The sequence below is a fragment of the Hylobates moloch genome, unplaced genomic scaffold, assembly GCF_009828535.3.
Source record: "Hylobates moloch isolate HMO894 unplaced genomic scaffold, HMol_V3 SCAFFOLD_12, whole genome shotgun sequence".
Taxonomy (NCBI): domain Eukaryota; kingdom Metazoa; phylum Chordata; class Mammalia; order Primates; family Hylobatidae; genus Hylobates; species Hylobates moloch.
The window spans coordinates 11,863,770-11,878,983 of record NW_026652287.1 but is presented as its reverse complement, the minus strand read 5'-3'; the positions used below and the strand labels follow the sequence as shown (position 1 = coordinate 11,878,983).

Below are 15,214 nucleotides of genomic sequence, written 5' to 3'. Positions count from 1 at the left end.
GCAACAGGCAGTGGTGATCAAATATGGGAAAATAATATGCAGGTGATACCAGATTCTTGCCTTTGGAAAATGCAGACCCAGGTCCTTTTGTCTTTAGAGCTCACCGGCAATGCGAGGTGTTTCAGGTAGAAGGAACAGCATCAACGGGGTGTCAGCTAGTGTTTAACAACTGGCTCTCTGAAAAAGCAAAATAAAACACACACACACCAAATCTGATGGTCTGTTTCCATGATGTGAATACCCCCAGCTGGGCTGAACTGACATCACTGAACACAGTGGAAAGTGATGACTGCAGTTGTCTCTCCTGGGAGCTTCAACACAGTACAGGCTGACAAAGGCGGACGGGGAGTAAGGGCAGGTGGTGGGAGTGGCCTCTACGCCAGAGAAGGGAATGGAGAGGTCAGGCTGGCTAGAGAGTGGGGTTGAGTTGTCCACGCCCTTGAATGCCAGGATGAGGGCTAAAGGGTCAAATGGAATGGGTGACTTCATATGCAGAAGTTTTTACAAGAGAAGAGAACTCAGTTTGGCCAAGAGGAGTGGGGTCGTCATGCTGGTAATCACGTAACAGTGATCGTTCAGTCATGCGGAATGCTTTCAAGGTACTGGACACTGTTTATTTTTTATTTTTAGTTTTTGAGGCAGGGTCTCACTCTGTTGCCCAGGCTGGAGTACAGTGGTGCAATCTTGGCTCACTGCAACCTCTGTCTCCCAGGTTCAAGCGATTCTTCTGCCTCAGCCTCCCCGGTAGCTTGGATTACGGTTGTTTGCCAATTTTTGTATTTTTAGTAGAAATGAGGTTTCACCATGTTGGCCAGGCTGGTCTCAAACTCCTGACCTCAAATGATCCACCTGCCTTGGCCTCCCAAAGTGCTGGGATTGCAGGTGTGATCCACCACACCTGGCCGCTTGCAGGGTATTGGACACTGTGGATATCACCTCATTCATTCTCCTAACAACCCAAAAGAAGAGGAACTGAGGCAAAGAGAAGTTAAGCAAGTTGCCCAAGGTCATACGGCTAATAAATGGCAGACCAAGGCTCAAACCCAGGCATTCTGGCTCTAGAGTCTGTGTTCCTAACCACTGTGCTCTAGCACCTCGGAACCTTAGTCTCTTCATCTGCAAAATCAGCACTGAGGTGACAAGGCCAATGAGCAGGTTGGAGTTACCCAGAACAACAACAACAACAAAAGTAATAGTAACACATATTTAGTCAAGGCTTAGATTCTGGCATCACGGGGATCTGGGTTTAAATCCTAACTCTGCCTTGGCTGATTAGGTTCCCTATCCTCTTAAAGCCTTGGTTTCCTTATCTGTAAAATGGGGCTACCATGAAGCTGTTAGATGTTAAACGAGAAAATGTACTGTCCACAAAGTTGAAAAGATAATAGGAGTGGGAAGGAGAACAGTCCGAGTGTGAATGCAGGTGGGCCCTGGGGCATTGTCTGGACTGAAGGACAAGGGTCAGTTGAACTGCCAAAGAGCTCTGAGACTGGCTGAAGGGACACTCGTCTTGTGCTGGCTGCTAAGACCAAGGGGAAGCCTGTGCCTCACCCGAATTTTAGCCTTGCAAACAGCTGCTCACCCAGTAGGAGAGAATTGTGATAAAACTCACAGCCATCATTTATTGAATATCTACTATACCCCGGGACACAGCAGACTATTTTAGAGAATTTACGAAGGAAACACAGTGACATCTGTTGGACACCTTGCAAACTACCAGCTCAGGACAGTTAAGTTTGAATGTTAGATGGAGGGAGCTTCCTTTCCACAATGACATGATTTTGTGAAGCTGAGCGTATGGCAGTTGTCATGATTAAAAGCAAGTGCCATGCAAAAGTTACTGTGTAACAGGAAATGAGGGTGATAGCGTCCAATCTAATTTCAAGGTTTGAGTAGCTGTGGACAGCCCAGCAGGCACAGGCCTGCCGTTAGTACATCCTTACAAGAAGTTAAGAATGAGTGAAAATATATATATTTTTAAATTTATGTGCATTTTTTTTTCAAGCAGCTACTAAGTTGTTAAGACATACTTAGTAGTTATCTTGGCCTACCTACTGCACTTACTAAACATAACTGTTCATTTTTAATTTTCAAAATTTTTTGAGACGGATTCTTACTCTGTCACCCAGGCTGGAGTGCAGTGGCGTGATCTCTGCTCACTGCAACCTCTGCCTCCCAGGTTCAAGTGATTCTCCTGCCTCAGCCTCCTGAGTATCTGGGACGACAGGTGTGAGCCACCACACCCAGCTAATTTTTGTATTTTTAGTAGAGATGGGGTTTTACCATGTTGGCCAGGCTGATCTGGAACTCCTGACCTCAGGTGACCCACCTGCATCGGTCTCCCAAAGCTCTGGGATTACAGGTGTGAGCTACCGTGTCCGGCCGTTTCTTTTCTTTTTTTTTTTTTTTGAGACGGAGTTTCTCTCTGCCACCCAGGCTGGAGTGCAGTGTCATGATCTCAGCTCACTGCAACCTCCGCCTCCCGGGTTCAAGTGATTCTCCTGCCTCAGCCTCCCGAGTAGCTGGGATTATAGGTGCCCACTGGCAAGCCTGGCTAATTTTTGTATTTTTAGTAGAGACAGGTTTTCACCATGTTGGCCAGGCTGGTCTCGAACTCCTGACCTCAAGTGATCCGCCCACTTTGGTCTCCCAAAGTGCTGGGATTACAGGCTTGAGCCACCACACCCGGCCACTGTTCGCTTTTTTTCTCAGTGATTCTCTAGTCCATTGCCTTAACCACTCACCATGACTACAGCTCTTATTTGCAGTGACTCTCAAGAATGCAAATGCCATTCCTGACCTTGAGTTAATTCAGCTCTGTCCCCTGAGTTTGGGGGAAAGGCAGGCTGGGGGCTGGAACTTTCTGCTTGTGTACCTATCTCTTTAGACTCTCTGGAGGCTCCTCCTCAGTCTCTGTCATTCCCTCTCCAACCAAATCCACCTGCTGTCCCAGACTCAAATGCTCAGCCACCTAACTGCCTGAGGACCCAGCAGTTAATGAGTTTACATGCTGGGGGCAGGAGTCAGGCCCCACCCTCCTTGGTTCCTCTGGCTCCCTGGAAAGGGAAAGTCACCAAGAGGCGGCTGCAGGCAGCAAAGAAATAAGCAGGGGAACCTCAAAGCCACAAAGGGACAGCACACAGCATCTTCCCTGTTTAGCCTGGACTTGAGAATGCTGTCCCCAGCAGTAAGCTGCCCAACCTCAAAGCAACTTGCGCGGGGGGTAACAAAAAAATGCACTAGGCCGGACACGGTGGCTCACGCCTATAATCCCAACACTTTGGGAGGCCGAGGTGGGTGGATCACTTGAGGCCAGGAGTTTGAGACCAGCATGGCCAACATGGTGAAACCCCATCTCTACCAAAAATACAAAAATTAGCCGAGCGCGGTGGTGTGTGCCTGTAGTCCCAGCTACTCAGGAGTATAAGGTAGGAGGATTGCTTGAACCCAGGAGGCAGAGGTTACAGTGAGCTGAGATCGCACCACTGTACTCCAGCCTGGGTGACAAAGTGAGGCTCTGTCTCAAAAATAAAAGTAAAACATAAATGCACTGGAGGAAAGAGGGTACCACTCTCCTCAAGGCGGGGGCTGCCAACTTGTCGTGCACAGCCAGTCTGCCTGGCTCAGGGGACTTAAAGCCCAGCTCTGAGGGACTCTGAGCAGTCATTTAACCTCTCTGAGCCTCTCTTTCCTCCCCTGCAGAAGGGGGATTATAAAGGTTCCTAATTCATGAGTTGTTCTTAGAGTGAAATACATTACTGGCCAGGTGAGATGGCTCATGCCTATAATCCCAACACTTTGGGAGGCTGAGGTGAGAGGATTGCTTGAGCCTAGGAGTTCGAGACCAGCCTGGGCAACAAAGCAAGACCCCCCATCTCTATGAAAAGTAAATAAATAGGCAGGGTGCAGTGGCTCACTCCTGTAATCCCAGCACTTTGGGAGGATGAGGTGGGCTGATGGCTTGGGCTCAGGAGTTTGAGACCAGCCTGAGCAACGTGGCAAAACCTTGTCTCTACAAAAAAATACAAAAACTAGCCAGGCATGGTGGCACGCGCTTGTAGTCCCAGCTACTGGAGAGGCTGAGGTGGGAGGATCACGGGAGCCCCAGAAGTATAGGTTGCAGTTTGCCAAGATTGTGCCACTGCACTCCAGCCTGGGCAACAGAAGGAGACCGTCTCAAAAAACAAACAAAAAAGATAAATATATCTATGAAGCTGGGCATGATGGTGCGTACCTGTAGTCCCGGCTACTTGGGATGCTGAGGTGGGAGGATCGCTTGAAGCCAGGAGTTCTAGGCTGAAGTGAGCTATGATCATGCCACCGCACTCCAGCTTGGGTGACAGAGTGAGAATCTGGCTCTTAAAAAAAAAAAAAAGTAAAATGGAACAGGTGAAGTTATTTTAATTTTTAAAATAAAAAGTTATTTTTATAAATAAAATTTTAATTTAAACCAAATTATTTAAAACTAAATATAACATTATGTTAATATATAAAAATATAATTTTAATTAAATCTAATGTAAAATTATTCTAAACGTTAACCTTTTTTTTTTTTTTGAGACAGAGTCTCGCTCTGTCACCCAGGCTGGAGTGCAGTGGCGTGATCTCGGCTCACTGCAAGCTCCACCTCCCGGGTTCACACCATTCTCCTGCCTCAGCCTCCCAAGTAGCTGGGACTGCAGGCGCCTGCCACCACGCCTGGCTAATTTTTTGTATTTTTAGTAGAGATGGGGTTTCACTGTGTTAGCCAGGATGGTCTTGATCTCCTGACTTCGTGATCCGTCCGCCTCGGCCTCCCAAAGTGCTGGGATTACAGGCGTGAGCCACTGCGCCCGGCCTAAATGTTAACTTTTAAATTGTCTTTTTTTTTTTTTTTTTTTTTTTTGAGACAGTGTCTTGCTGTATCACCCAGGCCACAGTGCAGTGGCATGATCTTGGTTCACTGCCACCTCTGTCTCCCAGGTTCAAGCTATTCTCCTGCCTCAGCCTCCTGAGGCTATTTTTTGTATTTTTATTAGAGATGGGGTTTCACCATGTTGGTCAGGCTGGTCTTGAACTCCTGACCTCAGGTGATCCACCCACCTCAGCCTCCCAAAAGTGCTAGGATTACAGGCGTGAGCCACCGTGCCTGGACTAAGTTTTCTTAATTAAAAAATTTAACTCAATTTTTTTTAAAATTATCATTTCAAGAAGTGACATTAGCCATCTTTCAAGTGCTTGGTAGCCACATGTGGCTGGTGGGTGAGGGCAGGGCTTTTTTTTTTTTTTTTTGAGACGGAGTTTTGTTCTTATTGCCCAAGCTGGAGTGCAATGGCGTGATCTCGGCTCACTGCAACCTCCACCTCCCGGGTTCAAGCGATTCTGCTGTCTCAGCCTCCTGCATGCATCACCACGCCCAGGTAACTTTTTATTTTTAGTAGAAATGGGGTTTCATCATGTTGGCCAGGCTGGTCTCAAATTCCTGACCTCAGGTGATCCGCCTGCCTCGGCCTCCCAAAGTGCTGAGATTACAGGCATGAGCCGCTGTGCCTGGCCACAGGGCCTGTCTTTATTTAGATGTTTGCTATTTTGTCCATCACAGATTATTTTACATTAGTTAAAAAATATTTTTTGAGGCCGGGCATGGTGGCTCACACCTGTAATTCCAGCACTTTGTGGGGCTGAGGTGGGAGGATCTCTTGAGTCCAGGAGTTGGAGACCAGCCTGGGAAACATGGCAAAACTCCATCTCTACCAAAAATACAAAAAAAAAAAAAAAAAATTAGCTGGGTGTGGTGGTGCACACTTGTAGTCCCAGCTACTCGGGAGGCTGAGGTAGAAGGATGATTTGAGCCTAGGAGGCGGAGGTTGCAGTGAGCCTAGATCATGCCATTGCACTCTAGCTTGGGCAACAGAGCCAAACCCTGTCTCAAAAAATAAAAATAAATAAAAATGAAAAAAAAATCAGGATTGCACACATGAAATGGGTGAATTGTATGGTAAGTTATCTCAATAAAGCTAAAACAATATTTTTATTGCTTTACATACCATCAAACTCGCCCTTTTAAAATGTGCAATTCATTGGGTTTTAGTACAGTCACAGAGGTGTCCGATATCACCACAATCAATTGTAGAACGTTTTTATCATCCTAAAGAAACCCGGCACCATGGAGCGGCCACTCCCCATTCCCTTCTCCCACCCAGGCCTTGACAACCACGAATCCACTTTCTGTCTCTATGGATTTGCCTGTTCTGGACATTTCATATAAATGGACTCACACACTATGTAGTCTTTAGTGACCACTTTTTCACTTAGCATCATGTTTTCAAGGCTCATGCATGTTGTGGCATGTACTGGAACTCCATTCCTTTATATGACCAAATAATATACTATTGCATTGGCTGGATGTGGTGGCTCATGCCTGTAATCCCAGTGCTTTGGGGGGCCAAGGCGAGCGTATCACCTAAGGTCAGGAGTTCGAGACTAGTCTGGCCAACATGGTAAAACCCCATCTCTACCAAAAATACAAAAATTAGCTGGGCGTGCTGGTGCATACCTGTAGTTCCAGATACTCAGGAGGCTCAAGCAGGAGAATTGCTTGAACCCAGGAAGCGGAGGTTGCAGTGAGCCAAGATTGTGCCACTGCACTACAGCCTGGGCAACAAAGCGAGACTCCATCTCAAAAACAAAAAACAAAAAACAAAAAAAAAAAAAAGAAAAAAATATATATGTCTATACCATCGCACGGTCAAGCCACATTTTTTTTATTCATTCATCAGGTGATGAATATTTATGTGTTTTCCACTTTTTGGCTCTTGCGAGTAATGCTGCTATGAGCATTCATGCACAAGTTTTTGTATAGACATCTGTTTTTAATTCTTTGGGGTTTTGCATTAATTTTAATTTTTAAAATATATTGCATAAAAATATTATTCACCTTGACGACTGGGTTTTTTGGCACTCCCTTAAAATTTGCACCTGGGGCTGCCAGGCATGGTGGCTCACGCCTGTAATCCTAACACTTTGGGAGGCTGAGGTGGGTGGATAGCTTGAGTCCAGGAGTTTGAGACCAACCTGGGCAGCATGGCAAAACCCTGTCTCCACAAGAAATACACACACAAGGCTGGGCACAGTGGCTCACACCTGTAATCCCAGCACTTTGGGAGGCCGAGGCAGACGAATCACTTGAGGTCGAGTTCAAGACCAGCCTGGCCAACATGGTGAAACCCCAACTCAACAAAGGATACAAAAAAAGTAGCCAGGTGTAGTGGTGTGTGCCTGTAATCCCAGCTACTCCGGAGGCTGAGGCAGGGGAATCGCTTGAACCTGGGAGGCGGAGGTTGCAGTGAGCCAAGATCGCTCCACTGCACTCCAAGCCTGAGTGACAGAGTGAGACTCTGTCTCAAAAACACACACACACACAACCCAAAACACACACACAAAATCAGCTGGGTGTCGTGGTGCGTGCCTGTAGTGCCAGCTACTTGGGTACTTGGGTGGCTGAGGCGGGAGGATCACCTGAATCCAGGAAGTCAAGGCTGCAGGAAGCTATGATCGCGCCACAGCACTCCAGCCTGGGTGACAAAGTGAGAACCTAGCTCAAAAAATAAAAAAATAAATTTGCACCGGGGGCAAGTGCCACACTCATCTCAACTCAGTCTCACCTTGCATGTTTTGTGCCTTGCTGGCTGTATGACCCTGGACAAGTTACTTAACCGCGCAGAGCCTCGATTTCCTCCTCTATAAAATGGGGATAATCTCTGTACCTACTCACAGTTGGTAGCAGAATGCAATGAAGTGAATTTGCCTTACAGAGCCAGCACTGTTCTTGGCACATGGTAATCTTAACATATTTTTTCCTATAGGGAGGCCTGGTGTCAGGCCGGGAGTGGGGTGGAAGGGTCCCAAAATGGATGGAAGCATCCCAAAATGGCCGTGAGCGTCCTCTGCCCTTGAGAAGAGCTAGCCCAGCTGTCTAGAGCTCCCTGCTGCTGCTGCTCTCGTAAGCAGCAAGCATTTTTGGCTCTCCTGTCTCAGCATGATGCCCCTACAAGGTTCTTTCGGGGGAGGGACCCAATGCTGCACTCCTGATGGCCTCCCTGGCTCCCAGCACCTTCCATCCCAGCTGCTCAGGGCCCCTCACCTGCGCCTCCCCCACTCTCCCCTCTGCCCACTCCCATCGCAGGCCATAGCTCCCTGTCCCTCTCTGCTGCCATGAGGCCTGCACTTTGCAGGGCTGAAGTCCAAAGTTCAGTCCCTTCGCTAAGCACACGGATAAATATGAACCTTGGAGAATTTCCCCAGCTCCAATGTAAACAGAGCAGGCAGGGGCCCTGATTCACGGGCCGCTGGGGCCAGGGTTGGGGGTTGGGGGTGCCCACAGGGCTTGGCTAGTGGGGTTTTGGGGGGGCAGTGGGTGCAAGGAGTTTGGTTTGTGTCTGCCGGCTGGCAGGCAAACGCAACCCACGCGGTGGGGGAGGCTGCTAGCGTGGTGGACCCAGGCCGCGTGGCCCTGTGGCAGCCGAGCCATGGTTTCTAAACTGAGCCAGCTGCAGACGGAGCTCCTGGCGGCCCTGCTCGAGTCAGGGCTGAGCAAAGAGGCACTGATCCAGGCACTGGGTGAGCCGGGGCCCTACCTCCTGGCTGGAGAAGGCCCCCTGGACAAGGGGGAGTCCTGCGGCGGCGGTCGAGGGGATCTGGCTGAGCTGCCCAATGGGCTAGGGGAGACTCGGGGCTCCGAGGATGAGACGGACGACGATGGGGAAGACTTCACGCCACCCATCCTCAAAGAGCTGGAGAACCTCAGCCCTGAGGAGGCGGCCCACCAGAAAGCCGTGGTGGAGACCCTTCTGCAGTAAGGAGCCCTTCCCCATCCCGGCTCCCAGGAAGAGCCTAGAGGGGCCCCTAACGAGCCCCCCTTCTGAGTTGAGTCCCCATGAGCTTTGGCCTTTAGCCTAGTTGCTGGGAAGGGGGACAGGGCCCATGAGAGCCCAGGGGTCCTTGCTTGGAGGTTTGATCCTCCAGCCCCTGAACTGCTCCTCTGCAGAGTCCCAAATCCCATGAGCCGAGGCCTTTAACCCAGTCCTTGGGCAGGGGGGACATTTCCCAGGGGGGTCCAAGACGGGAGAAAAAGCAGGTGAGTTCACAACTCAAATGCCTGGAGAACTGGGGGGTGGTGGAAATTTTTAGCCACTATGATCATTTATACTCTCCAGACCCTAACTCCTGCACTGAGTCCTCGGTGGGTAGGCTCTGGGGGCCAGGAAGCACTGCCAGGGAGGAGGGCCGGAAGCTGGGGTTTGGGGGCTTTCCTGGCCTCCTGGGGACTCATGCATTTAGCCAGGGAAGCCCAGGTCTTTCTTACCTGAGGCAGACAGAGCCTCGAGGTGGGAGCTTCTCCCCTTTCCTGTATGGCCACAGGCACCCCACCTCACCAGCAGGTGCCATTAGAGGCTCCCCATTCTACATCCCCATCCGCTGGCGGACTCCCCATCTCCTGGAGAACTGGGTGGGTCCTGAGCTCGATGCCTCCCCTCTCCTCAGCAGAGCAGACCTAGTTACTAATTACCCACGTGCTTTATTATTTCTCTTTTGTTTTATAAATTTATAAACGGCAAAAGACCTCTGATAAGGTCTGTGATCATTAACTTGTAGGAATGGTGGCCTGGAAAGATCTGGGCCAACCCACCTCCCAGCTAGTGGGGGTGGGGGATGGGGGTGCGGGGGAGAAGGAAGGATGGCCTGGGGGCTGCAGGGGCCACCCCTCTCCAGCGGCTCCCTGACCTCCACCCTACAGCGCCTGCTTGAGGAGGTTCACTACTTCCTGGGCGCTGTGCTGAGGTTTCACAAGAATAATTTTCCTTCATGGTGACAAGTCCTGGGCAGAAGCTATGAGTGACTCTGCTTCACAAATGGGGAAGCTGGGGCTTAGAGCCGGGAAGGAGCTGGACTAAGTTCACCCCACTGAGGCCCCAAACCTACTCTGTCTGGTGCTCTCAATTGCTATGACCGGGGACCAGAGGCCTGCAGGGGGTAGCCAGGGAGTCAGAGAGAGATCGAGCCCCAGAGATGCTCCAAAGGGGCCCATCTCTTTTCTGTCCAAGGTCCTGATCCCAGCTGGGGTGGGGGAGGGCTGGTGAATTCCTGCTTTCCCAGAGGCCTCAGGGAGCCTCCCGAGGGCTTGGACAGGGGGCAGGGGAGCAGTCAGGGCCCCCTGACTTGGCAGGAAGAGGAGGGCAAAGGACTCCAGAGCTGCAGGGGAGGGGCAAAGAGTCAGGCATCCCAGACCCAGGGCGAAGGCAACCCGACGGGGTGGGGCTGGGCCTGACCTGCCCAGGGCCCCAGATGGGATTGGGGGCTTTGGGGTGAGGGTGGGGGCAGGGGATGCTTTCTTACCTGGCTGAGTGAGCTCTCTCGGTCAGCAGCCCCCTTTGGTGGGATGGTGGGGTTGGGGGAGGCTTCATCCACAGCATTTGAAGGGGAAGCAGAGGTCAAAGTGCTTCCTAGGGACCAGCAGAGACCTGGAAGCTGAGGCAGAGAGTGTAGAGAGAGGCCATTGGGGGAGATGGAGAGAGAAGCTGGGAGAAGCAGAACGGAGGAGCCAGGGGGCGGGGGGCTCAGACCCAGCTGGGAGAAGGGGCACGGGAGAGAATGAGGCGCCCCAAGCTTGCAAGGAGGCTGGAGTGCTTCCCGCCTGCCCCGATTGGGTTTTCTTTAATGCTAACAGCATGCTATTTACTTTCCATTTAAATTTGAGATGTTGCTATAAATTATCAACCAGCTCCTTGTTCCTGCAGAGTTTATAACTAACTACCTGGGTTACTTATTGTTCAGGTAACAAAAGGGATCGGAAAACGCCCTGAGTGAAGAAAGTGGGGCCTCCAGCGTCAGGGTCGGGGGAGGAGCCAGGGATTGAGGGGCGGGGGACCCCTACTGAAGGCCCGGGCCATCGGGGAGGTTGAGGCTGGGAAGACGGTACAGAGGCAGAATGTCTAGTAGAAGCTGTTTCCCGGGAGAAGTCAGTGTCTGGGAAGAAGCCGGGGTGGGTCCTGGGTCCCAGGCCTCCCTGGGGTGCCCCATGTTTGGGGCCACAGCAGGAACCTGAGCTCTTTCTTCAGATCTCCCCCTTAGTTCCCTGAGTGACCTTGGGCAAGTCTGTTCCTCTCCTGCCTCAGTTTCCCTCCCTGGCCAAGGAATAAAATCGAAACTCCCTGCCATGGTTTCGTTCCCCTCCCTCCACCCCACCAAATTCCCAGATCTCTTCCCAGGTCTTTCTCTTTCTTGCTGCCTTTGCTGCAGTCATTGTGGCTTTGCTGTTCCTCAGCACCCCAAGCCAATTCCCACCCCAGGGCCTTTGCATGTGCTCTTCCTGCTGCTCAGAACGCCCTTTCAGATCTTCCCATGGCCAGTTCCTTCTCCTTCAGCTCCCTGATTGCTCCATCCAAAAGGGGGCCCCACTCCCCATCACTCTCTTCCACTGCTGTCATTTACTTTCTCCAGTTCCCTGTCATGACTTGTGATCATCTGATTTATCTGTTTGTTTTCTATCTCCTGCCACGAAAACAGAAGCTCTTCAAGGACAAGGCCTGCGTTGCCTTATTTACCACTTGTACCCACATCCTGCCTAAGTGGCTGATGCGCAGCAGGAATGAGTGAGTGACTGGGATACTCTGACGCCCCGAAGACATCTGCTGCCCTGTTGGTCAGGGCCCAGCAGCCTGAGACGTGGCCAAGGGACAAACTGGGACCCAGGTTTCCTTCCTGGGTGTCCTCCCGGGTCCTTTCTGTCCCTGATCAGCTCAAATCCCAACCTGTTTCTTGTTTGTTGTTGTTGTTATTTTTGAGACGGAATCTCGCTCTGTCGCCCAGGCTGGACTGCAGTGGCGCGAACTCGGCTCGCTGCAACCTCTGCCTCCCGGGTTCAAGTGATTCTCCGACCTCAGCCTCCTGAGTAGCTGGGATTACAGGCATGCACCACCATGCCTGGCTGATTTTTTGTATTTTAGTAGAGATGGGGTTTCACTATGTTGGCCAGGCTGTTCTCGAACTCCTGACCTCAGGTGATCCACCCGCCTCGGCCTCCCAAAGTGCTGGGATTACAGGCGTGAGCCACCGCCCCCGGCCTTCAAACCCCAACCTTGAAGTGCTCTGATCCTGCCCATCAGGCGGGATCAGTGCACTGAGACTCAGGAAGCCAGTAGCCAAGGGAGGACAGAGGATCTGACGTCCCCGACAAAAGCCAGACTGCCTGCATCCTGATCCCAGCTCTGCCCCTTTTTACCTTGAGCACATGATTATTTTATTTTTCTGAGCCTCAGTTTTGTCTGCAGGGTAGAGATGACAATAGCCCTTGTCCACAGGGTTAAGTGGCATGGCACATGTAGAGTACACATGTAGTAAGTGCAATACAGAGCAGTTATTATTAGTGATCCCATTTTACAGATGCGCAAATTAAGGCTGAGAGAGGCAGTGCCTTACCAAACGAAACCTTCCAAAGGACTGAAGGCAGGCCAAGACTTAGACCTGCATCCTCCTACCTCACGCTCCATACAGCAACCTCGAGGTCGCACTTTCCCCTCCCCAGTCATTCCTGCTGTTCAACTTGACCATCAACTTACTTCCATACAGTGCTTCAGAGTTCACAAAGGGCTTACAAAATGGGCTAAGCTCATTTTTCTCTCCCCATCTCTGAAGGCTGAAATATCATTAGCCCCGTTTCACAGATGAGGAAACTGAGGCACACGAAAGTTAACCAAAGAATCAAGGCCAGATCTAAAGCCCCCACACTGAGAAGTCAGTCCCCCCTCCAGATGTGGAGAGGAACACCACAACCTTGCATGCCCTGAAACCCCAGGGGCCAGAGGGCAAGAGGCTCAAAGCCTTGGACATCCGATTGACGCCGGAATGGGTAGGAGAGAGAGGAGGAAGATGTGGGCGGGTCTTCACTTCTCCTGGGCTCTGCTGTGTGGGGCCAAGGGTCTCCAGGGCTGCATTGTTAAAATGATGATGATGACAATATTATTGCACAAATTCAGCACTTACTGTGCACCAGGCATTGCCCAAAGTTCATCCTCCCTATTTGAAGCTCATTTAATTTTCCCAGTAGCAGTGTGAGGTAGGGGTGGATTTACCCCACGTTACAGGGCAGATGTGGTCATGCAAGAGCACGCGTGGCTAGGTTGCAGTGGTGGGATTTGAACCCACGTTGGTTTGACTCAAACCCCTTAGAGTCAAAGCAGGAGATGCCTGGAGACTTGTCCTCTTGGTTCTTTTTTCTTTCTTTTTTTTTTTTTTTTTTTGAGACGGAGTCTTACTCTGTTGCTGGGGCTGGAGTGCAGTGGCACAATCTCGGCTCATTGCAACCTCCGCCTCTCGGGTTCAAGTGATCCTCCTGCCTCAGCCTCCTGAGTAGCTGGGACCACAGGCATATGACACCACACCCAGCTAATTTTTGTATTTTTAGTAGAGACAGGGTTTCACTATGTTGGCCAGGGTGGTCTCTAACTCCTGACCTCATGTGATCCACCTGCCTCAGCCTCCCAAAGTGCTGGGATTACAGGCATGAACCACCGCGCCCAGCCTTGGCCTCTTAGTTCTGAGCTAGGACAGTTAGAGAAGCTGCCCTCAAAAAGAGTCAGGCCCTTGGAGACTCTGTGTGTGTGTGTGTGTGTGTGTGTGTGTAAGAGACACACAGAGAGACAGACAGAAGAGAGAGAGTGATAGCAAAGGAATGGGGGGTGGGGAGAGAGAGAGAGAGACAATGATTCAGTAGGTTCTAGAATAAAGTGGCACAGGTGGCTTCTCCCAGAAAAGGGAAAGACATGCCCTCTTGGTTCTCTGTCTTCTAACTGGCATTTAAAATTCACTTTTTTGTTGTGGATTTTTTGCCCAACTCTACTAGGAATTGTTTAAAAGTGGAACATTCGTTATCAGCTCACTTTAACAGTTTGCTTTCCATTTTCACATTCAAAAGCCTGTCTTCTGTTTCTAAGGGTTGCACATGTATTTGTGCAGGGTGGCTGCCCTTTGTTTTATTTTCAAGTTCAGCTTAAATTTGACCTGGCATGGGAGAATGAGAGAGAGAGAGAGAGAGAGAGAGAGAGAAACAGACAGACGTGGAATCAGATGGACAGGGGCACATAGCAAATCTTTGGTTTGAGCCCAGGAGAGGCTCTCAAAAGGTGAGAGGAAGACTGACCCTATTCTCTTTGTGGGAGAGAGAAAGGAAGGAGGAAGGGAGGACACAGGAGGACACGGCACAGGAGGGTGGTGGCTACAGATGGGGGAGGGGAGGCATCGGGCAGCCTGGCTCTAGGATCAGATAAACATGTTTGCCAGGGAGCACCAGGCTGGACTTTGTACTGCCCTTTCCCTCTGAGCTCTGACTGGCACTCAGCGAAGCGGGGAGGTGAAGGAGAGAGGATCCTAGGAGCCCCAGAAGGAAGGGAGAGAGAGAAGCTGGGGAGAGGCCTGGTGGGGGGTGGTCCTGGCAACATGAAATATTTTTGAGTCCCAACTAGATCACCTTGCACAAGTGATTGAGCCTTTCTGAGCCTCAGTTTTCTCTCTGCAAAATGGGCACAGCGTCTACTTCCTAGGGTTATAATATGTAAGTGGCCAGCCCTTAGCACGGTACCTGGCTCAAAGTAAACTTGAGTAAATCTCAAGTAAAATTTCAGAATTTTTTTTTTTTGAGACAGGGTTTCACTCTGTCGCCAAGGCTGGAGTGCCGTGGCGCGAACACCACTCATTGTAGCCCCGGCCTCTCAGGCTCTAGAGATTCTCTTGTCTCAGCCTTCTGAGTAGCTGGGACTACAGGCTTGTGCCACCACACCTGGCTAATTTTTCTATTTTTTGTAGAAACAGAGTCCCACTATGTTGTCCCAGGCTGGTCTCAAACTCCTAGGCTCAAGGAATTCTCCCACCTTAGCCTCCTGAGAAGCTGGGACTACAGGTGTGCACCACCATGCCTGGCTAATTTTTTTTTTTTTTTTTTTTTTATAGAGACAGAGTCTCACTATGTTGTCCAGGCCGGTCTTGAACTACAGGGCTCAAGTGATCCTCCCACCTCGGCCTTTCAAAGAGCTGGGATTACCAGCGTGAGCCATCATACCCGGTTTACAATTCAGTTTTAAATATTATATATGCCAAGGTGGGAGGATCGCTTGAGCCCAGGAGTTTGAGACCAGCCTGGCCAACATAGAGAGACCCTGTCTCTACCAAAAAAAAAAAAAAAA

General features: G+C 50.5%; 1 protein-coding gene and 1 long non-coding RNA gene across 4 annotated transcripts in view; one reads left to right on the top strand and one right to left on the bottom strand.

The window, feature by feature from the left end:
* The first annotated feature begins 8,280 nt into the window (after positions 1-8,280).
* Positions 8,281-15,214, top strand: part of HNF1A (HNF1 homeobox A) — a 24,498-nt gene continuing 17,564 nt past the window's right edge. For all 3 annotated transcript variants that reach the window (XM_058424749.1, XM_032168500.1, XM_032168499.1), the window contains exon 1: positions 8,281-8,832. In XM_058424749.1, the coding sequence (XP_058280732.1) occupies positions 8,507-8,832 (326 nt within the window). In that variant the 5' untranslated portion in view covers positions 8,281-8,506. The remainder of the gene's footprint in view (positions 8,833-15,214) is intronic.
* The window catches only part of LOC131380719 (uncharacterized), an 18,906-nt gene continuing 14,111 nt past the window's right edge, over positions 10,420-15,214 (bottom strand). The window contains exon 3 of the long non-coding RNA XR_009208834.1: positions 10,420-10,505. This is a non-coding gene — a long non-coding RNA (uncharacterized LOC131380719). The remainder of the gene's footprint in view (positions 10,506-15,214) is intronic.